We start from the raw sequence: 25,510 nt of genomic DNA on the forward strand, positions 1-25,510 counted from the left end.
GCGTGAGATTTAAACTCGGCGATGCAGATCTATAATCTGCTGAACCTGCAGCAGGAAGTCTGGTCGAGAGAGGCTGCCTGGTCTAGTCTGGGTTATTCTACCTCTCTGAGGTGTGGCACTGTAAGTTTCTATATCCATCATCATGAGTAAGTAACTCCTCACGACAGTTTAAAATTATTTACTTTACATATGAGCATCTTTAACCTGGTTTAAGGTCAACAATTGGTTTTCAGTTCTCCACATATATAGACTGATATGGGGTCAATGCGATTTTAAGCCTTTAAAGTGATATTTATTGTAGAGAAGTTTGTATTTGTATAATGAAATTAGACTGTGTGAAGGAAGTCTGTGAACACGTGATATCAGATGTGGTTACATTGTGAGAAAAAGACTACATCCGCACTCAAAGTTCCCACACTGTGTGTGACCCTGAAGTTCCAAATACATATCTGTTCATCTGACTCTGATTGGACGAAAGTTATCCAATCACACAGCTGAGGGTAGGTGCTTCTCTTACTGGAAATGTGTATGTCCTATGTCACACAGGTGGGTTTACATCTGTACATACACTGGAAGTTAAATTGCATTTATAACACTATCAATTAGATCATAATTACCACGGTCACATTATTCTGTTCTTCCAAGAGAGAAAACTAATGCCGTTTCACATATCACTCAATGTAGCTTTAAATTTATAAAACTACACAACTCAATGCTATGACATGAAAGACTTTGTATACAAAAGGCTTTTCTGAAGTAAAGACAAACAGATTTTTATTTCATATGACTTTATTGAAAAAGGGCTTGAGTATCAAAGCTAAAAACATTGCCTCTTGGTTTATAATCACTAAAAATACACAGGGTAATGTCTCAGTACATCTCAGGTATATGAAGAATATGTGTCAGAAGCTGCCTCAAAAGAGGGAGAAGTTATTTCACATTGTCTCGGGCTCCGAAGCAGAACACATGCTCCCACTCTGGTCATTTATCCACACACTAATGCCGATTAAACGTTTTGTCGTGTAAAACTGTGGTGAACATTTGGTCAAAAATTTACACTCATACATATATTTTCTATATAAATTCAATTCGCTGGTAAATGTGCATGTTAGTAAAGTTTTCTGTATGTTTGGCTGATACAGTAGTTTAATGGTAGTGAACACTTTGCACAGTGGATGTTTGATGAAGTTGGCTCTGACAATGCAGGGGTTAAATGGGACCACACAACTATGAAAAAAACACTTGTCGTTTAGTACAACTAATTACTTGTCGTGTCTAATCACATAAATCATAAATGAAATGTTTACTACTTCAATGATGTAATTTCTTCTAATTGAGATAATAATCACATATATATTAGAAAAGTGGAGCTTTACAGAAATGACCATCCAATCTTTTTCTAGATGTAACTGTGGCAATGGACGTCAACAAATGAGTGAAATGATATAAAATCAATGTCCATTAACTTCCATCGCATGAATGAGAAATAAGTTACACTTGGATGACCATTGAACCATCAACTGAAAAAGATTTCAAAATTGGCCACAAAAAAACAAAGGGAATCTAAACAAGAACCATTACGACACGCATCAGGACTTCGATCACAATTTTTATGGGAAGAAAATTGGGCCCTAATTTTGTGTAGTGGCAGCAGCTGAGTGAGATTGGAAGAAGGCCTGTGGGACGCTGGGAGTGTCCAGATTGGAAGCACATGTCGGCTCCGCTCAAAGGTTTTGTTCTGTTTTGGCTCAGTGGCTCTATTGACACATCATACATCAACCTCAGTAAGGCAGCAAAAAATCGAATCAAGTGTCGGAGGGGCACGGCCGAGCTGAATGGTTCCTCCTGTAACTCACTGACAGCTGCCTTTTTGTTTTCTAGCACTGCGTGTTGGCCGGAGCAGATTTTATTCGGTTGAAAACAAAACCAGAAAGACAATATTTTATATGTTGTTTGATCTTTGTATTAAAAAAAAGTTATTAGATGGCATTTGTATCCTTTGGAGCTTGAATGCATTGTACTCTGTGTTTACCATATTGCAAACAGACCATTACACATGAGTGAAATATTTCATGAAATCTTGAAAATGAAGTTTAATGCCGTTTCTTTTGTTTTGCATTTTATGGAATCGCCTTCATTTAGTAGTAACTGCCTACTTTACATTGCATTAAAAAACATTTAGTAAAATTATACACAATATAAAAATAAAAGCATTACATATAAAAGACACATCTGATAATAAAGTGGCTTAAATATATATAAGAAAGGATGATTAAAAAAACAGCTTTCACTACTTTGCCACCGTGAGAATTCCCTTTGTGACATTTATCATTCAGCTTTACGTTCTTTATGATAATTTAGCTTTCCATTCCTACCCAGGACAGGTGTTGGTACGAAAATACTGGCATTAAATGTTGTCAGGACATTTACTCCTGCCCCTTTGATAAGGTGTAAAAAAAAGTCTTCAGATCAGGCTACATCCACATTACTATGATTTCAATTGGAAACACATCAACTGTGATATGGACAAATTACTCCAGAATTTTAGAGCGGCTACAATCGAGATATATAACGCTGCCGGCCTCAATTTAGTTTGAAAACTCCAGGGCTGCGTTTCAGTTTAGACGAGCAGAAACCGAATGATTGGGAACATTGACGGAGTCACTCACAAGCGCTTGCTGATTGGATCTTTTCAGTCACGATGTATAGCCATGGCTGATTCGTCAGGCTCCCATTGCATGAAGAAAACGACCAGCTTTAGCATTGGTGTGAGTGTTGCTGACCATATAACGATACACGTGCAGAAGACGAGTTGTTACGAGCAATCTGCGACAATTCCCGTTTTCTTTGGACTTGAGCAGGATGCGCCTGTCCAGTGTTCGTTAGTGGTCACGTGATATGCTTTTGCAGGCGTGTTAGGATGGACCGGGACTAATACTGATACGGAGCCAAAACCCTCTTGCGGACGAAGATCGCTGCAACTAAAATGTATAGTAATGTGGATGTAGCTCTTCTACCTGAATCTAGAAATAAATGAAATAGAAAGTTACACTTTCACCTGTTTCTTCATGATTCATATTTAAATGAATCAATATTTGGCTTTTGTTTTCTCATATGTTCATGTTCTTGTGATAAGTGTCATCTTAATCGGTACAACATGGCCTTCGTTATGCATCACCTCCCCATTTCCCTTTTCACTTCTCACTCCATCAACAGCGCTTTAACTTTCCTGTGACAGGTTTCCTATAAGACATTGAAGTCACAGCATCCCGCCTCAAATCTTGCATAAGATAAACAGTGAACTACACTTTCAGTATATCAAAGGCTCTGACCCTCTATACTGGATACATATATATATAGCACCATAAGATCAGTGCTTGTTTCATAAACAGTTTGCCTGAGCTCCATCTCTGTTTCGTTCATGCAGCAAGCTCAAAGACAACGCAAGACCATGTGGTAGCACGACCAGCTCTGATTGGTCGCCACTTTGGGGAGGGAAACCCCACGGGCCAGCGTCTCAGTCTGCCACATGACCCCTTGGTCTTGGAGTAATGCCACCGTCACCAGTCAAAAGTTGAGGTAATTGTATTGTTGTAAATAAAACCGATTGTTTTCACTTGGCAGATTTCCCTAAATGAAACACTTCTCCTGTTTGCCAAACCAGATCTGGACCATGAAGGTAACATTACCCACAAAACCCTGCGTGTGCGACAGAAAGCTCAGTTTGTTCCTTTATAGGCGTGTGAAGTTACAAAATACAATACACACACAGTCAGAGTTAGTTCATGTGAAGCACATTCTCACACACACAGACACACACACTCTCATGCCATTAGCCCAGCATACAAACATACACACACTCATACTGTATATCTGACATTAACATGCATCCCGTCATTCCGAGGTGTATTTGCATTCGGTGCTGACACAGAGCGTCCGGAGGGGTCGGTGGTGGTGCTGCATGGGGACGGCACGGTTTGGTGGTGAAGTGCTGGTTTCTGCGAGTGGTCCAGGGAGGTGGACGGGTACATACAGCGTGTTTACATGCATCCGTAGCAGGGAGGTGTATACTGCAGGTTCGGCACAGGCCTGGCGACGCACACGTCTTCCCTTGTGTTTAGTTCTTCTTGTTGTTGCGTCTCCTGGATTTCTTCACCCTGGAGAGAGATTCAGAAAGAGGAGAATGTATGAGTGAAAACGGCTAAACTTCTGAAATGAACAGTTATAGATTTGCTAAATATGATCCTAGTAGATCATGATGATAATGAAATAAACCATGTGGATGACCTGCTGTTAGAGGAGCTTATTAAAAGCCAACATGTCGGTAGAAGATGGTGAATCTGGCCAACGACCAGGTGGAGAGTAAGATTTCTATTGCATTTGACTTCACACTGCTCGATTACACTTTGCATTGAATTTCTATGAAAGATAAACTTATAATTTTATACAGATTTCTCAATGTTAAACCAGGTGTTCCCCAACTTTTTGGCAAAAGGGATTTCGTTTATTACTAATCTGATTGTATAAAATTATATAATATTTCAGAAAACGAGTGCAGACTCAATTCATAGTCAGTTTGATGCCTACCCAGTTTATCGTCTTATATCCCTCAGATGTGTCTGCTGAGCTACAGGTTGGGACTCACTGAAGTACTGACAGTAATGAGGTTAAATGGCTCAATCAGCTACGACGGTGAACTGCTGCTGATGATAGATAAGGATTGAAACAGTAATGTCTCTGATACTGCGTCAGTCACAGGGTTTGAGTATTTTGTACTTTTGTGTAAGTAAAGAATCTGAACATCATTTACTTACTAACGGTGACTTATATTACTTCCTACAATAATAAACATGCTGTTGGGGAACAGAGTCCAGGCATTCCTGTTAAAAATGTGCACGTTTCTTCTAACAGGGCACTTGTGAATATAACATGGCGCTCTGGAGAGCACTCATGGACATGTTGAGGCCTCACGTTTTGGCAAAAATCAACAAAACAGCATATTAATGTCATTTCTATGATCAGCCACACTACAAAAAAATCCTTTAAAACATAAAATAGGCTAAAAAAAAATCTGTTGTGTGTCAGGACCTGTACAATGAGTGTAGTTATAACCTTGGAATATGAATATTTCATCTCTGCATTTAGTCGTGTCTCAGCACCTTGGGACACTATAGAGCACTTGGTGCAGGCGAGTTCCCACTGACCTCAGACAAAAACCATGATCATTACCTGATATTGAAGCCCTTTCTCCTCAGATGGGACCCTAACACTTGGACCCCGTTCAGTCCTGGTATTAACCTCCTGAGTGATCCAATCACAAACGGTCAGCTTTTAAGTACGGGTGTGAAGGCTCACAAGACACATTGAGGACGCATTTGAGATCAGATCACTCAGACCACATTCAGAGGTGGTTTGTGACGCACAGGGCCACATAGGTGTCCTGGGCCACATGTGAAGGACCACCTACTCAGCTGACAGCCACTACAGTTTCACAATGAACCAAAGTGTTTTTTATACTTTTCTGCAATTACCATACATTGCCTTATTTGTGACCAACAGCGGAATATTAACACTGACTGCCTCTTTTAGATTTTTTTTCCCGAAAAATTGCTTCATCGTAAACCTACTCACAAAATCAGCCTTTCACTGGCTCTGCTCTCTCTTTATCTCTCCTTCTCTCAATGACTCACAAACACAGACTCCGGACACTTGTAAACTTTTGTTTGTTCCTGAGACCAATCAAAATTTGGTCTCAGGAACAGAAATGACATGCATGTTTGTTTGCATTTAGAGCAGGTAGTTGAGATCTGATCACAAGTGGGACTAAGGCTATATGTTAATACCGGGCCTGAACAGACTTATTCTCCCACCATAAACAGCTCCTGGCAACCCTGCTGCTGTTAATAAATTGAAAGCTTCATTCATTCTTCCATTGATTGCCTCCAAACACAATCCAGCCTGAGTTTCTCACTAAATCAGTTGTATAAAAACATTCATTCCTGGCAGGCAAGGTTGGTGCTTGGCCTCACGCCAGTTTCAGTGAACTACATTGTTTAAAAAACAATATCCTATAATTCCTCAGAAATTACTTTATTGTTAATTTTCACATTGTGCACCTCAAGTGTTTATGGTGTTTTAATAAGACTCTATCAGACTTGCAGCCTGGTGATAATCACCTCCAGATATATTGGCGAACTTTTTAACTATGCAGCTCATTCAAAATTGAATGGGCGCAGAAGCTTTTGCTATCAACAAGAAAAAGGGAAGTAGTTTTAAAACTCATAAACAAATGGGGTAAAAATTATGAAGATTTGATTCGGGTAGAGTTTTTGCTACAGCCTCAGATGCTTGAGAAAGAAGGGAGCATGAAACCCCAGCAGCAGATTTATTTCCACTCTTACTCGACTCTAATTATGTCACAGATAATAACTCAGATGCTTACATCAACCGTGTCAGTGATTTGGGAGAGTAATTGATGGCAGGAAACTGAGAAATGGCCGTTTTCTAAACACGGTTAATTTCTTCTTTGCTGTTCTCCAAACTCGGAGAGGAGCCGTGTGTCATGTCTGTCCCTGTAAGCGAGAGAAGAAGAATCTCTTACTTGTTGATGGCGTTCTTCAGGTACTGCTGCAGCCACTTGGTCTCTGGGTTGATGCAGACTTCCCTGTTATTCTTCAGTTTGGCACTGCAGGAGAAAAAACACAAAGATCAGACTCCACATGCTCTCTGTTCTTATGTGCAGTGGTGGGATGTAAAAAGTACTTTTAATTTGTTACTCTACTTGAGTGCATTTTTTATGTATCTGTACTTTACTTGGGTAGATGCATTATTCGGCACTGTTCACTTTTATTCAACTGCGAATATCTCGACTTTCTACTTCACTACATCTTTGAAGATATTCAATAACGAGAGGGGAATCGATCCATTGATCCAATCAGAGAGGGCAGGTGACATTAGACCCCGCCTCAGACCCCCAGAATGTTTGAATCCTTCCTCCACCACTGGATAAACAGCCGCTCTTACAATGTCTACTCTTACATGTGTTGCTATACGGAGGCAGCACAGATAAAGAGGAGGGTGTGTATTTTAGTCTGAAACTTGGACACTGATGTGAACACCGTCACCTCTTGGCTTCCTCTGAAGCTGAACATCTGCTGACGGTGCAAAGTGCAGAGACTGTATCTGTGTTGATGAGACAAATGACCTTCTAACGGCTACATCTAAGACTTCAGTGGATTTCCCACATTTTAGAGAGTCAGCAGTTTTGATTTAAGTCAGGTCTCAATGAATCAACTTGTAAACACTGGCCTGGGAGGAGTGATCCATCAGGACCGATCATCTATCACCTCTCCCCCTTTCTAAGTAAGAGTTTGGCAATTTGTACTGCAGATTAAGCTGATGGGAGTAAAGTGGTGGTGTTCAACAACAGAATAACGGTGGTTGTTGTGAGATGCAGATTGTGTGTTGCCATTGAAGTGTTGCAGATCGGCAATATCAGAACATGGAGCGAGCTTGTGCAGAAACATATGGAAAATACTGGAATTTTTCAAACTAGAAAGATTAGCAAAAAACAAACATTGAAGGCTATAATTATTGTATTAATTGTCAGAAATATACAATGTAGGCACATTTCAGTTATTAAAGTTGAATACACAAAATCTCTAGTCTTTTAAATTTAAAACAACATTTATCATTTCCAAAAGGACTTTAAGACAATCATAAATTGGTATTCTCTTAAAGCGATTTTAAAGGTATTATTATTGTTATATACAATAAATTATTATTACAATAAATATCTGAGATGGTAATAATGGTAAAGTTGCAGACATAATGTCTAAAGATGCTGCACACTAATATGTCTTTAAATTTATCTCTTTTTTTTTTAAAGAACCCAGTTCACCAAATGCTTAACTTTAATCTCTGAAAACCCCAAAACATCTCACAACACTTCCCAGTTCAAACCAGAGGATTAGAATCTCTGACCACCTGTCACCTTTCCGTCAAGAGTTTGCTGCCAAATGTAACATCAGATAACCTGCAATGTTTTTCAACCCTGAAGAGAACACGGATCCCTTTGTTAGAACCAATCATAACATGAAATCCAAATACCATCCTCATTTCACGTTCTGATAAGGAAGACCTCACTGTGGAAATGAGCACAATGCGTCGGGATCACGTCCGATGAGGCTGATGAAGGCCGAGCTCAGCGACACCTCAACTAAGCTCCGGAAAACCTCCGAGCCTCCTGCCACACGTCACAGCTGGATGGCCGAGGATTACTGCACAGAGCAGCTAGGTGGTGAAAAATCACAGCTCTCTGTTTCCACTCAGGCAGAGCCGGGAGGCAGGCTTCCAGCACAGGTCGCACTCCACTGTATGGCCCCTCGTAAAACTGTCCCTGCGCTGCACACACACATCGCAACACGTAGCCTGACGCGGACAAAGGAGTTTGGTCAGGCTCGTTTTTTTGACTTTCACGTCTTGAAAGAAGCAATTTAACGGTGTTGTTGGTCCAAACTGGTGGAAAAGTCTCACGTCGCACATCAAAAGGTGCATTTTTAGTCATTTACTGAGGCCTTTCTTCTCCTGCCACATTCATTTTAGGACACTATAAAACAGCTAAAGCAAAAACCGTTCCATCTTGAAGGGAGAATAGCGCTTTATGAGAGTGTGGAAGTAAGTGCATCGCTGCAGGAATCCAAGTCTCTGACTAAGTAAATTACCCAAAAGAATTGTTGTTTTAGAGATTTTATTGCTTCCACCAAAGAGGTTGTTTTGTTTGTTTGTTAGTTAGCAGCATTACACAGAAACTGCTTGGAGGGATATGGTATGAGTCAGGGAAGAACCCACTGAATCTGGACCATGGGGGGAAATCCATGAACCTTTTTTATTGTCTATAACATTGTGTGATAGGACGTTAAGGGGAAACTAATCTGACCTGTTCAGGGGACTGATATTTTTGAGTGTGTTCAATCCAAATAAAAATGTTTAGATTGACCAATAACACTTACCCTGGATTTAGTGAAATGTGGTTTCATCAAGGAATTGATCAGCCTCAATGGAGGCATATGCTCCCTCTGTGTGTCCCTCTGGTTCCATTTCTATTTATTGTTGTGTTATCTGTCTCTCTGACCTTTATTGTCCAGGACACACTTGTAAACATGATTATTTTTTGAATCTCATTGACACTTTCCTGGTGAAATAAAGGTTAAATAGCTAAAAAATAAAAGGGCTTAATCCGTCTTTGTGATTTAAAGCTCTGCGGTGACAGAGAGTGTGTGTTCTGGCCTGTTGATGAAGAATTGAGTCAAATATTTAGAAGAGGATCCACTGGGCTGAGCAGGAGGGGCGGGCGGCCGGGGTCTCGCTCCCTCCCAACATGTGGGTCTCACACCTCGGTGGCAAAAGGTTGTGTATGACACTTAACAACTCAGAGGTGTATTACCTCGCTGCTCCTCTTTCTCCGCCCTCCATCGCTCCATCACACAACTCTGCAAATTAAACGCATTCCTCTCCGCCTCGAACTGCCGGCTGATTGAATTTGTGCCCCCCTCCCCACCACCTCTGCTGCCCCCTTTAAAGTGCCACCTCCCCTATTCTTCACCCCCATTTAGATGCGCACGCACACGTGCAAATGAGCAAATGGCTCCTCAACTTAAAAGAGCGGTTCAGGAGCATCAATCTGAGCATCAGGCCTCAAATCCCTCAAACTAACATGTGAGTCGGGAGGCCAAACAGCTCAGTAACTGGATCTGTGTTTGCTTTTCCTCCAGGGATGTCCCCTTCTTCCCCCTCCACTTTATTTTATTAGGGATGGCCCGGCTCATCCACTCGGGGAGCTCACCGCTGTTTTCATGTGTCTCCCTCCATCCTGTTTATCTGTCTGCTTGTCTGGATGACCAACCGAGGGCCTAAACCCTAATTGACTTGGCTGGAATTGGAGGAGCGGAGTTCCACAAGCAGCAGGTAGTAATTACTTCACAGCAAGTTAATACCAACAGCATGCAGGGGGGGGTAGGAGGAGGGCGCACAGTGGGACGTAAGGGGCGGAGGGGACGGAGGTTTTGGGGGGTGAGGCTATAGTGTTACTGGCTTTCTTTCATCTGTCTGAGTGGAGATTGAGCGCAGTGCTCTGCGACTGAATGACTTCTTGACTCCTCGGGCCGGTTTGCGGAGGGAAGTCCGAGGGCGTGTGTGTGGCCCCCGGCCGGAGCATCACATGTCCTCGCTGACCTTTCGCCACTCACTCAACCCGACGTCCCCCCCCCCCTCTTTTGGTAGAAACACCACAGACCTGTAGCCTTTTGGCGGTGATTCTTCTGCCGTCAAGTTTTCTATAGCGAACAAATGAATGGGGCCGATTTTCCTTAATGTGTTCCAGACCACTGACATTATTCTCAATGCAGTCGGGAAATAAAAGAAAAAGTGTATAAGGGACACAGAGGGGGTCAGCACAAATACAAAGGTAATCGCTTTGACCCTCAATTATTGCTTCCTTTGCAAAACATAAATGGCCCCCAGAGCTCGGGCCGTCGCTGCTTTCCTCTCTGAGTGGATCGTGTTGTTTTAAACTCAGGTCTCTCACTCAGGAAGGAAGAGAGATTTTAACACCATGCTTCACACATCCGCTTTTAATCGACACTGGATTTAATTTAATGTATCTTTTGTTAGGTTTGGATTTTATTTTACTAACCAAATTACAGTGAAAACTAAATAGAGTAAAAGAAAAATGACTGACAGGATAATTACATAGGGATAATGAAACACTCCTGCCTTCTATAGTCCGAGCGATTAGGGCTTATAAAATAAAACTGTGCAGCTATCAACAATCCAAGATGGTGAAATAGTGAAAAGTCTGAACTGTGTTGTCAACAATATACTTGGTCAACTTTCATTATTTTTACCATCTCTTTGGTTTTATCTAAGTGGCAGATGAAAGCTTCAAATAGCTCACTGCTTTCAGCACATTTTACATATATTGTATTGTACAATATATGGGTGAATTTGTTTGGGTGCATATTTTTCCCCATATATATATATATTTTTATAAAGGGTTCACTATATAAACAATTTGATTTTCATTGGATGGGGTGTAGTGGGTATATATTTCAATATATTAAATTATTTAAGAATAAAATGGCACTTTTTACATTATATTTAGATTTAATCATCTTTAATACAGATTTCATTGGCTGAATAAATATGGTAAAAGGTAACCTCTTTTTAATTCTCATTATTTGGTGCAATGGCTCATACATGTGTTTCTAAAGCTTTTCTGCACTGAAATGCTGCTAAATCGACCTTTTACTCTTGGCAGTAACAATATAGATATGTGGGTTGAGTTTGAAATTTTAAAATTAATGAAAACATATAAAGCTACGTTGTAATATTTACACTAGTGCTGCTCCTTAAGAACAGATATAAAATCATTCCGACATGTTGCTCCACCGCGTGTTGCAACATATCCAAGGAGCATCATGTTTCATTCAATGAGCACATGGACCCAACAATGGTCCTGTCACCGACCACCCAGCTACTCTATTCCAGTGCATGAACGTCCAGTACAAACAGAGACCTTAAAGCCTCTAAAGATGAATAGTCACTGAGCTGGAGCTGGAGTTTTAACCTCGTGCACATGGAAAGGGCGACATTGTCTGAAACATGCCAGAAGACTGCAGGAGACCAGAAGCTTGACACTAACCATCACAGTCATTAACATTCACCTAATCTCACCCACATCCTTAAGAATGAACTTCAACAAGCTCCATCGGTGACAGGATCATTTAAAGGACCCACTCAGGAAAAATGTTTCATCAAGCTTTACTCAGTGGAGTAACTTTATACGTATTTACTTACATGACTTGGAAGGGGCAGTTGGGCGTGTGGAGGAACTTGAGCTCTTTGATGGAGCGCTGGGGAACCGTGTTGAGGGTGGAACGACACCAACACCGCTCCACCAGACTGATGGGCTTCGCTGCAAGCACACACAGGAAAAGCCCAAATTAGCATTATATATTATAGCAGAGAAATTCAATAGGATTACAGGGTAATAAGTTGACACAAGCGTCGACAGGATTTGAAATAAATCGGTTGAATGTGTTTTGCAGTCCAGTAGCAGATGAGGCGGCTACTGGAGAGGATGGAGATGTTGCTTAAATGTTTAATTTAAATGTCGTACACAGAAGGGATCGTTAAGATCCACACAAGGATTTAATTATTAACATAAAATCTAAATCTAAATGAAAGTAGCTTTGACTCCATTTCAGTTGTAATTAAATGGATCACTTCCCTCGGAAGACAAATGGAAAAACATGTTCAGTGTACTGTAACAAGTCTTCAATCGTATGGGAACACATGGGTTTACCTGCTACAGCTCTGACCAACACGTTCATTAAAAAGAGATTAGCGCTTTCTGACCACTCACACACACACACACACACACATGCAGAATCTCAACTTTTCACTCCCAGAGCATTTAGCGCGGCCTCCCTGAAGGAGAAGGGCCCTCGACATTCAATTTGCAATATTCCTCCTCTTTTATGAAAGGGCCCTCTGCGGCTCAGGCGGCATCAACGGCCTCAGTGGAAATCACCTCAAGTACATTCTTAAAATGATTACAAATCACCCCGCGCCTCCATGGAGGCTTTGCGGGGGCCCAGAGGACCACAGATGCGGAAACTTCCAAATGCAGGCGATTATTGTAGTTTTGTAATTGTTTGTCCTCTTAAAAATCTAAAGAAAAAGGAATTGTGGTTGTGAAAATGTCAGTACTGAGGATGAAAGCAAAGAGCAATAAAAACTTAAATGAGTTAAGAAACCATCTAATGGCCCGGACTTTAGTCTTAATAGACTGGGTTTGAAAAGGGGGGAAAAAGCTTTGACAAATCTGGACTGGGAGTCAAGAAATTATAGAGGGACACAGAACAGATGCAGATTTTTTGGGGGGGATGTTTAGAAAGTTTAAACAACTCATTCTTTGTACAAGAGTCGTTTCCTGCTCAGAAAAACACACAAAGCAACAAAATTAAGTGGATCTAACAGACTTTTGTTTCAAGGTTCAGCAAATTCCCATTGATATGCATGTTTATAATGCAACACCAAATGTGCCGCCACAAATGGCTAAATCCTCAGTAATATCACCCTAATGACTCTCAGCCATTCAGGCTCTTTTCTCATGCAAAGTAAGGGATCATTATGCAGCACGCAGCACCAGGGCCGGCAGCGAGCACCCAGCGCTATCACCAGCACATTGTTTATCCCTAATTAGAAACTAATTAAAAGAAAGCAAAGAGAAAAGACAAACACACACATTTAGAGCCGACTCTTTAATGTGCTGCCGGGGGTCTGACTGGGGCCGAAACCACAAGCTGAGAATAAACGCAGGGCACCCAACACCCTGACATGTTCTGTACCGCAGGTTTACATGAGGAAGATCACTGCTTGGTCAGCAAAGCAACACTACTCTAATATGTGAAGGATTTCAGTTTAAATAGCAATTAATTTCACCTTGATTTACTGATTTAAAAAAGCTATAAGAAAAATACATAACTTTTAAACATTATAAAACACTGCAGTAGTAACGTAGATAACCAGTTAGTCAGTATGTTATATTTCAATTTCTATACCATTAATCCAGAGTTGGAACGATGTATATTTGTTATAAAATGTTCTGAATCTTTTTTATTTTATTTAATAATGAAAAAAAAAAAAAAAGATTGATGAAGATAGAAATCTTTTAAAAACCAACATAAATTAACCCTTGAAAAGTCAGTCAATCGGTTATTTTTTAATTGATGGCATGAACAACTAATCAATCCAAACTTAGCTGCATTTATTTGACAAATTCACCGATCATTACAGCGCTACAATAGGCATTTAATAGAGAAAAATAATAATTCATTTTTAAACAAAAGTCCATCTCCCCACACTAAAAAAGATGTCTTTCTAGACGTCAACAAGTGAAGATCATCATCATCATCATCAACCTAAATCTAGAGGAATAAAAATCGACATTGATACATTGAGGATTCCAGAAGTTAAACTTTGACAACTCACAAGAAATTAAACATGAACCCAGAATGTATCTTCAATATGATTTGAGACATTCTACTGTTTTTTCTAATACAGGCAGTTACTTAATAGATAGTATAAAAACATAGAGCCAGTATTAATAATCCAAATGATTGATGAAGCAAAACCCTTTCCACATCTTTATAACTAAACTAACCTCCATGTTAAAAAGTTACCAAAGAAACAGCCACAGCTTCCAGTAATAACCAGTCTACCGTTCCTGTACTCACCGCTGCAGGCTGGTGTATGTGTGGCCACGGCCAGCAGAGCCATCAGTGCCAGCAGTTTGACATCCATGGTGGTGGTGGGCTCACAGGCTGCAGGAGGGCTGCTCTCTCTCTCAGCTACAATCCAGGGCACAACTGTGACCAGCAGCTCTGCTCTTTGCTGTGTTAAAGCCTCAGATGGGAGAGAGAGAGAGAGAGAGGGAGGGGAGAGGGAGTCCCACTTTCTCAGGAGGGAGGGGGGTCCCAGCATGAGAGGAGAGGAGGTGAAAGTAGGGGAGAGGAGGGGAGGGGAGGGGAGGCGAGCGGCAGCGAGTCAGTACAGACTTCCTCAATTGTAAATGTGTTGGCTGAGAATCAAGAGGAAAGTCTGTGGAATTCTGATTCTCTTTTTTCTCTCACTTCTCTCCAGTTGGTCTCTTTCATTTTCTCTCTTCCTGCTAAGTTTAATTCAAATTTTTTGTTACTTTCCTCCTTTTTGCATTTTTCTGTTCATTCGCTTCTCCTCCTCTTGCCATCTGCCAGACACACACAAACACGCACACACACACACACACACACACACACACACACACACACACACACACACACACACACACACACACACACACACACACACACTGGCAGCTTCCAACACGTCCCACCAATCACTCACTATTTCCAGAGCCAGATCTCCTGTGGTTGCACTAATATTGTTGTATATCCGAGCTGAGTGTTGTGTTATTGTTGACTGGGATACAGACTGTCACTCCCACCCCCCACCCTCTCTACTTGCATGCATGTCGCTGTCTCTTTTCCTGCGCACTGTCTTCCAGTCATCTGTCTCGGCTCTCATCCCTAACGCCTGGTTCATGTCTTTATTGGGCCCCACTGGACTTTTATTGTCTGCTCTGTGATGAAACCATCAGGGGCCAGTGAAGGCTTCACCATTGTACTAATAACAGGAGCAAGGAAACGCAGTGCTGACGGAAAATGAGAGCATTCGTGGATCCTGATGTAACTGTTGGTGAAAGATGATTGACATAAAGCTGCAAGTGGAGGTGAAGCTTCAGTGACGGGCGGCCATGTTTGCCAAAATCAATAAACTGAATAATGTCACACTTCTCCACAGCTTTAAAAGAAATCTTTCAAAATATATTCAAAAGCAAAAATAAGAAATATTTTTATAAAATATATATAATGACAAAAGTTAAGACATACAAAAAAGATTATTAAAACATTTCCTTTCTTAGGTTTATGTTTATAAATAGAAACTGTCTGTAAAGAGTCAATACAACAACAGTGAACAGTGATTTTTCACACATCAACAAATCAGTGAAAAGAACTGTTTCAATAACGAAACCTAAATGTAGCACCATCAAAATTGTGTTAATTTATAATAATGACTTTATTGCAGAAACAAACGAGAAACTGAGCTGGAAAACAATTAAGGAAAAGCATCAGATACATGCTAAAGGTTGGATACACCAGTTACATAAATTATACGATAAGTGAAGATGAGACTGATACAATGATGAATGACTATAAGATGATTTCTCTCTTTATAGAAGCAAAAATTATTTAAATTTACATACTATTATTTTTCAGTTAATCAAAGATTATTAACTGAAAAAAGAAGCAGTAAACGTCCAGGTAACAGGACACACGTTGGGTAGATGTGGCTAAGTGGTTAGAATATACATGTGTGTACATGTCGGTACGTGTGTTTGTTTGTTTGAAAACATGCATGCAGGTATACATGTACATGTTTTTGTCTTCTGACTCTGCGGCTCTGAACCCAGCAGCTGGTGAACTGAAACTAGTCTTCATGCCAGAACTTGATGCCCTCTCTCTCAGAGCTGAACACCCCCACCCTCATCTGCAGCCCCTTACCACCACCACCACTGTAATAAAACCATACACCGCTAAACACTGTCTGTCAAGTCATACACTGAAACCCCTCCCCTGTGGTTTACAGGCCTGTACCATGGCAGCGTGCTGAGAGAGTCCTCGCAGGTCTGAGTCCTGCTGTCGGCTGTAAACCTGAGAGGGTGTTTACTGTGAGCCAGAGTCCAGCAGTATAAATCCCATTTAACTACCATTAACAGTGGAGGAGATGAAACAGCAAAATATCTTGAAAGTATTTAATCTGTAGTCTTTTTTGTTTTGAGAGAAACAACTTTGATTTATGGCCCAAATAACAATACAACAATTCAATTACAGCTAATTGTCATAAAGTCCAAAAGATGATTTAGCTTGTTTTATCAGACAAATTATAAAGCATATTTAGTCTGACTTACCTCTAGTGATAATCAGATATCTGATTATTGATATTTATCTTCACAGAGATTGAAATACCTGCTTCAGTTATTTCTGTTGACACCATATGAATTATGAAGTTTTGATTTAAGTCTGTACATTTAAAAAAAAAAAAAGAAGCCATTCCTGTATCAGAGTATGAGCTTTACAGAAGGAGAGCAGTACCGGCTTTCTAGAGCAGGCCTGGGAAACAGATGTGGCTTTATATGGTTTGATTTGATTAAACACAGTCCATCCCAGTGAAGCTCAACCATCAGCTCAAACCTTCAACATGCAACTGGGATTTCCTTCATGTATGTAACATTCCAATGATGGGATGTCTGGCAGTGTAAAATAGGTCTGTATCATGTTTCATGCAAACACTAACATTTACGTGATAGCCCAGATAAACCCCAAATTCCCAAATTACCCAAAACAGTGTCAATCTTATCATCACTTCACCGAAGGCTTGTATTTACCGAGACCAAAAACAAATGTCACAAGCGTTTTAGCTGCTCTGGCGCTAACACGCCACAGAGGCTCTGCTGTGACGCAGGCCGGGAATGCGTCTGGCGGGTTCACCGCAGACCTGTGGGACACCGCTGCCACTTGTATCACACGTGGGGTCAGAGGTCAGCGTTTCATGTCCCTGTATAAGGTTACAGGCAGTAGAGCTGCCAGGTCTTTGTTTTGCGGACCCGCCCGGACAGACGAGCTCGCACAAACAGTTGCCATGATGAGGGAGATGATGGAGGGCAGACGGGTGTTTGGTCTACATCAGGTCCACACATGCAGCGTTTGCCACACCAACTGATCTGAATCAAGTAATTGCCCCAAATACAGATGATTATAACATTATTTGTCTCTTGTAAAACTGAACTGAATGTGTAATGATGTGGTTAAATGGGAATGAATGGGGTTTTTAATGAAAGAAGAAAGGAATTCAAATTTTTATACTGTTTTAGACTAAATCTGCCGTTTTCAGGCCAAGCCTCCATTCACGGTTTGTAGTGATGAAAGAGTCTCAGATAAAGAAAACATGTATATATGTTAAACTAGAACTAAAGAGTATGAAAATAAAGAGTCTAATGCTCTCTGTCCACTTCAATAACCATCTTTCATCAGCAGGTGTGTCATAGCACTCGAACCAAACGCACACAAACACGTTATTAGCGTGTTTCGCTGCCTTCCATGTAAAAATGAACTCAAATAAACACAGACCGATCTCGTCAGTAATCTCTCGGTAAGATCTCCACGTTCCTGTTGGGATCTATCGTGTGGAGAATTGCTTTGCGGTGCAGGGTTTATTGTGTTTGTCCAGCAGATTGAGTCTGGTGCTGAATTTAGTTTTGTGGTGGCGGAGCAGATGAAAGGGTTCCCTCCACTGGTCTTAGATAAACAGCAGTTTGACGACCACTGCCGGGCATGGAGGCCTCTATATGAGAGGCTCAATACGTGCCGTGTAAACACACATTAATCAACACGTGGAAACAGTTCTCAGAACAACAAATGTATCGGCTGCTGTATCATCAACGGGGAAAGTGTTAAGTAAAAGCAACTTCTATTTATAGTTAATGCATTTACAGTGTGGTGATTCTGGATTGGATTAGGATTAGTAATTCTTGCTGAGTGATTTACTAACTTGATATATTTGAAGGATGCGTGTGAGGGCTCTGCAAACAGGAGGTTTCGGGGGTTGAAAGTGTGTGTGTGTGTGTGTGTGTGGTGGGGGGGGGGTAGAGAGGGGGCTGGCTGTGTGATGTGAGTGTGATGTGTGTTTCTTTGGGTGGGGGGGTGTGGCTGGGGGGTCCCTGTTATCAGGGCAGCTGGTGTCTCAAGAAGGAGGAACACACACTCACATACACATGCTGAGGATTGATTAAGCTTGATGCTTCGTTAATTACTTTAAGTCCATGAATCGGTAAATCTGCATATATTGTCTTTGGCCATTTGTTTAACTGTTGGTGGATCAGAAATGCTGCAGCTCAGTTTATCAGAAGCTGAAAGGGATTTAGAAGCTGCTAAAATAAGGTGCCAATGTGAAAGTGTACGAGTATATCTCTTACCAGTTTCTTTTGACTCTGACTAATGTACCTATTCATGAAGCCTGTTTGGAATTGTGACTTTTTCGACATGCTTCTTATCACCACAAAGATTTATCTGTGACATCCTTGTGACAGAGGAATAATCAATATGTTACACGGTCCTGCTTATTATCCTCGTCCAGGAAGTTATGCTTTCTCTCTTGTTGGTGGTTTGATTGTTTATCAAACCACTTTTGGGAGAGCTGGGATATGGACCAAGAAATAACTCTTCTCTGAATTAAAAGAGAGATATCTCAGGGGTTGATATTGATGAGTGTTTGTAATTTGTTGAAGATCAAAATATGTAGAACATTGAAATGGGGTTTCATTCGGGAAGTGTTGGGCCATGGTGGAGGTACGTTGCTCTACAGAAAGACTATCCTATTCAAGATTTACATGAGCATGCATTGACACCAACATGTACCACTGCACTAAACTTACATGGTGACAATTAACTCAAGTACTTAAAAATAATTTCCTAAAGCTACAGTAGAAACTTGAAATGAACAGGCCTCCTGAATCTAATAAGGATATTCAGTTATTCGGGGCACATTCTGTTGATGATATTGAACACTGCAATGAGTGTTTTTTGACTGCAATGACATTTTTTTATGTTTGATTTGTTAGGCCAACACACATTAATCACCATCACTGTAAAAGTATCAGTCTTTCAGTCCTTCAGCAAGATGTTTCCGCCAACCCGACACAAATCTACAAAGTCAATTCATTAGTTAAGAAACTTTTCATGGTGCTGAAAATGGGAGACTCTCATTGACGAAAGAAATATTGCAGGAAACACTGTACAACACTTTTTATGAGTAACGTTAACAGCCCGTGCAGGATTATATGAGCGCTTGGAGGGCAGCAGTCGAGTAGCAGCCCTGAAGAAACAATGATTAAAGACCACAGAGGTCTTGGCTCAACAAAAGATGCAGAAGGCTCCTCATTGAGTTCAGCCTCTTGACTGTTTTAATCCTGCACTTCCCATTCACATGTACAGCACATACAGTCAGAAAGCTGCGGCTGCCAGCGGGGAGCGATGATAAAGGCATTTCCATCTGAATGCGTGTCTGGTCTTTAGGTAGACACGTCCTGAGTGTGTTTGAAGTTTTTCTGCTCTCCTTGGCTGTCAGTTATGGGAGAAAGGCCTCCCAGTGACTAATCCAGTTTACTCTGTGCCCGTCTGTGGAGGAGAGAATCTGGCATGACACCAAATGCCACTCTATAGATGCTTTTCCAGACAAAAGCAAAAAAAAGAAAGAAGTGGCTGCCCCTCCTCTGCCCTCCTCCTCCTCGCTCTGGTTTCCTGCTCGACCAGCAATCTGAATGCGTCGCGTCTTTCATATATTTGTCGAGCGCGTGGTTCGTACCTGACCCGGTTGCCATGGCTCCAGCCCCTGCATGGGGCAGGACATGTGTTTACTGTATATCTTATGGGATGCTGAGAAAAGAGAGGGCGTTCTGGAGTGCTGGTGCCCTTTGGTGCCACATTCAAGTGTGTGAGACTGTGAGTGAGTTTTTAGTGGTGGGCTCCTCTTCTCAGGGAAACGCAGGGAGCAGGAGGCCACAGGAAGGGAAGGTCATCACAACTCAAACTCTAATTGAATGGGATGTACAGTTAACGCTCCGTGACCACAGGCGTGTGGTCAAATCACATGGGTGGGGTTCCATTAGAGTGCATGCATGACTATTGTATGTAAGGGTTGACCTTTGGAAAACAGAAAAGAACAAGAGTTGGGGGTGAAACTGCACTTAGAAGATCATAAAATGTCCCAACATTTTGAAAATATTGAATTAAAACTGTTTGTAAATAATTATTTTACTTAAAAAAACAATCCTTTATATATGCATTTGCTTCTGCCTGAGCATTTACAGTCACGATATAATGTAGAGACTTTGTTTACATTTTCTATATGGTTATTGCCAATGTGTACTGACGACAGAATAAGATTTCCATCAAAATGCTCTTCATCATTTTAAATTTCACTGTTTTCATCTTTTTTGTAAAAATATTTATCCTTTAGTATAATTATGATGTTCTTTGGAGCCCACGATACCGACCAGGGGATTTTGCCCAACAAAAATAAAGCAAAAAAAGGTTTTGTAAGCAGCAAAAAACAAAACAGCAACAAATTATTTTTAATCTAAGATTCTATGAAAGTATTACATATTATATTCACCTGTTCTCAATTCTGTTTCTGCCTTTACTGTGCAGATATGTTCCCACAAGCTTCTGATCAAAAGAAAATGTCACCTGTCAGGACTCTGGCTCTGTAGGATTCAGTCAGAGGACGGACAAATTGTGAAACAGCACAATTTGTAGAAGAATGTAAAGTGGAATTTAAACTTAGGGAAACCTTTGGTCTGCAAAGCATTTGTTCTATTTTACAGATCACTAAAATCATCTAAAAAATGATGCCGATGCACAACAGCACATGTTTAGTTCTCAGTGTTCTCATTTCGTGCCACGGGTAGCAGCCCTCACATGGACCTGACAGTTTTCATGACATCACCTCTGAGATTCTCGTTAGAAAAGACACATTAATGGCGGCGGCGGTTTGCCCCTCCTCCTCCAGCCGTCCCATGATGACGCCCGATTGAGGGTCCGTTTCAAATTGACAAGTTTAATTTCCATGAGTCTGTCTTTAGCTCGTGGAGGCCGGGAGACCTTGGACGGGAAAAGGAGATAAATTGAAAACATCAGGCTACATGGCAGAGATTTAGAGAACATTCGTCTGCTGAGCTTTTCAGAGACGGCCAATTAAAGCTGAAAAAGATCGCACACATCTTCCAACTCTAAATTCGATAGTCACAACTCGACAAACAGCAGCGTTTTGTCGAGTTTGCTCTTTTTTCAATCTGCAGTTTGTTCTGCTCTGAAGCGGTTCACTGTGTAGAACCTGCACAGTCAAATGAGAGCGGGTGCTGTCTTTGTGATGTAAATTACTAATGGGCTCTGAAGGCTTAATGGGTTGTATGCCTGGCACATCAGGAACAAATCTGTTGGCTTTGGCGCATACTGGCCAACTTTATTTAAACGCCACACACAGACACCGCACACATCCACGTTATTTCAGTGACGGCTTCTCGGCACCTCTCGATCGACACAAAAAACGAGCGGAGCGGCTCTGTGGAACGAGGCCAGAGCCGAGGCCGGGCAGGGAGGGGATCCCCGGTGTGCTGGGACTGGGCTGAGGTCACGACTCCAGCAGATTGGACGCCCAGCGTTGGAGTGAGTCCCTGAGGCTCCCAGAACTCAGCCAGACGCGGGGGTAAACAGTATAAAACTGTTAAAGGCACAAAAGTTGACAGTGTTCGTGCTTCACCAGCCAACATAATCCTGGGTCAAACAGAGAAGCCTGCTCTGAATAGATGATTAAGACCAAACCACTTGTTCCAAACTGAACATTGCTGCTTAGTTTGTTGTTTGAACTGTCGTCATGGTTATTTCTTGACAGAAGTTAAATTGAGGCAGCGTGAGGAGGCTTCTCAATTCTCCACATGCTTGGATTTAACTACACTGTATAAACATCATGCAATTTCCTACTTGGCACAGAACGCTGGCACTGGATGCACCTGTGTGTGGCTGAATAACCCATGTGAATGTGTGTCTTCGGTACAGGAGACCAGAGCGATAATTCAGACTACACTTTGCACAAAAAGGGTCTCGTATTCATCCATCATCTATAACTACTTCTCTTTGAGGATCATGGGGGTCTGGAGCCAATTCTAGCGGACGTTGGCTGCTAGACAATCGATACAATTTTATTTGTGCAGTCCATATTTACAAATCAGTTTGTATCATAGGGCTTAACATGTTGCGCGTCTTTTGCCCTTAACCCTCAACAAGAGTGAGGAAAAACTAACCAAAAACATAGAAACCACAGCGAGCCAGATCCCTCTCACAGGACGGAGGGTGGAGCACATGTGCAGAGGTGTTGTCATGTAATGATCGAACATGTGAGTCCAACGCAGGGTTGACATATAGAGACAAACCACCATCAATGCTAACGTTCACACCTTAGGACATTTTAGAGAAGGGGAGGAAGCCAGAGAGACCGTGGAGAACACATGCAGACACAAGGAGAACATGAGCCCTCCACACAGAGAGGCAGTGGATTGGCAGGCAGGTTAGAACCTGGAACCTTCTGGCTGTCAGGGGACACTGAATAGGTTTTCAGTTTTTTAGGAAATAATACTTGGGAAACTGTATTTAGTCCATACACTGTAAATGAAGAGTGGTCACATTACATTACTTCAAATCAAAACAACTATCAAAACTAATTTGTTTCATTGCTTGTTGGTTGTTAACTTTGTGACTCAGACCAGGCTGGAAAGGTCAAAAATGTCTTAACAACTCCAAAGTCTCTGTAGCCACTTGACATCTTCCTTACTGAGGCACAGTGACCCTGAAGGTGGAGCCATTTTGAACTGTAGGATATTTCTAAACAATAGTATCCTTTGCCTTTTACATATGAAGTACGCAGCAGAGGAATCTCCTGATGCATTAATGTGAGGGGTGGTGCAGTGTGTAGAGGCAGGACATAACGTATTGATTCAGTTATGGATCTATCAATTGTTTATTGTTTGGTATGGAGGCAGAAATAGACGCAATGGATGAGATATTCACAGATCCTCATATTCATGGACATTTGTGAACTCACATACAGCCTTTACTGAGATTACCCAGAGGTCATTGCATGGCTAAAAGCATTTTAGGTCATGTGTGTTGTGGAAGCACTAAGGGTCCAATACAAAATGCAAAGCAATGGACTTGGAGTGTGGAAACACTTCAGGTCAAACAATAGCTCATACAGCTTGTTTTTGATGAAACTAGAAGAGCATGGTCAGATTCGTGAGAGGCAGCCGACTGGGAAGATGTTTACACGCCCAACTCTGAAGAAAACCTCGCCTGTTTCCATTTGGTTTGGTCCTTTTCCCAGACTTAACTCTTCACCTCTCCATCTCTTTTAAAATCTCTTTAGTTTGTCCGCCTCTCCACTGTTCTCTGCCTCTTCTAATGTTACCAGTGATTTATTCTATCCCCCACACAGACCACAGCAGCCGTCTTTTTCCAGATCATTAGAGCTTCTTCTCCCCGTCAGCAGAGAGAAACCCAGCAGATGATAGGACCTTAGAGCCGCTCTGCCAGCAGATCCTGGAGAGAGAAAGATGAGGGTGTGCTCGGTCGGCCCGGCCAGACTCTGGTCATCCACAGAGAAATGCATACACAGGAGTCACAGACATGTCCGTACACCGAACAATTATACACACCATCGAACCAATTTCACATGTCCAGCTGCTCTGCATCAAAAACATGCCCTACATCATGAGTTTTTATATTTTAAGTGTCTTTCTTGCTTTCTCTGCTTCTGTGTTTGCATCGAATTGTCACTCGTTTGTTCCTACAAGGAAAAACTCTGACTGACACACAGCGTTAGTTTGGGCAGAGCACTGAAGTCAGTGACTTTGACTTGATATTTGCCGGTTGAGGCCAATGTTTCTTTTCACCATGACCTGCAATCAGTTGTGAAGCAGCTTTCGTTCGTTATGCACCAAAGATTTGAAACAGTCCTCAACAACATATTACAGAAGGAACTCAAAATATTGATGGTCTTGCTTTTGATTAAGTTCAATATTTTATTTTTTCATAAGCACAACCTAAACTACCTGTAACATGAGTTTTCACCAGTGTCAGATCTTCATGCTGTATGTCCATGACATTACATTTTTTCATCATTTTAACATTTTATTGTTTGAATGTCCTTTATTGTGGTAACATTCTTTGTAAACATCTGCAGTTATGTTTATTTTGTGAAACACTTTGAGCTGCATATTTGTGCCTAAACGTTACCAAACCACTCTAAAACCAATCACATGTTTACTAATGTTAATAAGACGACAACAGGCTGGTATGCCTATTATCCAAGGAAAGGGACAAACCGACTATTTAATTGAGGTTGGAGGACTTGTTGGTTTTTAGGACATTTTGTTGAAGTCGTGCTGATGGTTTCGCCTGAACACAAACCAATTTTTTATTTCTGGCTCCAAGTGTAAACCCAAGAACCAAAAAGCTTCAGTGTCCTTTCAGAAAAATGAGGCCTGATGAATTTTTTTTATTTATTCATTACTTTTTAAAAGTAGTTGATAAAACAATCTCACCAGATCTCACTCAATCTCACCAGAATAAATGTATTATTCTTCTGCAAAAAGAGTTTGTAATGGAAATCTGGTTAAGTATGAACAAAAATCACTCAGTCAACTTCATGCCTTGCATTTTTGCTCTCATAGTTTTGGTTTCAGAAAAAAATGGATGAAACTTTCACAGTCTTTGATATGTTAATATAATTTCTTAGTTGATATTGATCAGATGCTCTGAATGAGTCTGTGTATTTTCGGGCTGTAAAACAAGAAAGATTAATGTCACAAAACTGGTCCAAGAGGTCCTGACCCACAAAACAAACCTTCTGCAATAAATACAAAACTGGAAGTCATGTCACACTTTGGTGTAAACATCCCTCTTGTAATCAACTGTTTATCTTTATCACTTTATGCAATACAGCACATTTTTGCATTGGATTAAAGTGTAAAAGTTTGTTGCATCTAAAACAATTCTGTCCACTCAGTTTTGTTGGTGGAGACCCGTTAACTGGTAATATGAGCCCCCTCCTCTGTGTGCGGCCGATTCACGACCCGTCTGCGAAAAGACGGGTCATGAAGAAGACTGCACTTTCTCTCTCCTCCTCTTTCTTCTTCATCTCTCCAGTCAGAAGAACAGCAAGATGGTTCCCAGATGGAAGAGAGGTATAAATCCTCCTGCTAAATGTGACGTGACAGAGACCCAACATCCCTTTC

At 41.3% G+C, this 25,510-nt stretch overlaps 1 protein-coding gene across 1 annotated transcript; it reads right to left on the reverse strand.

Annotated features, from left to right (window-relative positions):
* Nucleotides 1–777: 777 nt before the first annotated feature.
* Nucleotides 778–14,421, reverse strand: cxcl12b (chemokine (C-X-C motif) ligand 12b (stromal cell-derived factor 1)). The gene is made up of 4 exons (XM_062388738.1): nucleotides 14,301–14,421; nucleotides 11,857–11,974; nucleotides 6,602–6,685; nucleotides 778–4,157 (listed from the first exon to the last, which is right to left on the reverse strand). The coding sequence occupies exons 1-4, from the start codon at nucleotides 14,365–14,367 to the stop codon at nucleotides 4,118–4,120; spliced, it is 309 nt and encodes a 102-aa protein (XP_062244722.1). The 5' UTR covers nucleotides 14,368–14,421; the 3' UTR covers nucleotides 778–4,117.
* Nucleotides 14,422–25,510: the final 11,089 nt, after the last annotated feature.

The sequence above is a fragment of the Platichthys flesus genome, chromosome 5 (assembly GCF_949316205.1).
Source record: "Platichthys flesus chromosome 5, fPlaFle2.1, whole genome shotgun sequence".
Classification (NCBI taxonomy): domain Eukaryota; kingdom Metazoa; phylum Chordata; class Actinopteri; order Pleuronectiformes; family Pleuronectidae; genus Platichthys; species Platichthys flesus.

Bases quoted from the DNA above. Each gene is read 5' to 3' on its own strand.
- cxcl12b (XM_062388738.1), bottom strand. From the start codon at position 14,367: ATGGATGTCAAACTGCTGGCACTGATGGCTCTGCTGGCCGTGGCCACA. The intron at 11,975-14,300 runs GTGAGTACAGGA...GTGTGCTTGCAG, and splicing joins ACATACACCAGCCTGCAGCG to CGAAGCCCATCAGTCTGGTG. The intron at 4,158-6,601 runs GTAAGAGATTCT...ATCTCTCTCCAG, and splicing joins CTGAAGAACGCCATCAACAA to GGTGAAGAAATCCAGGAGAC.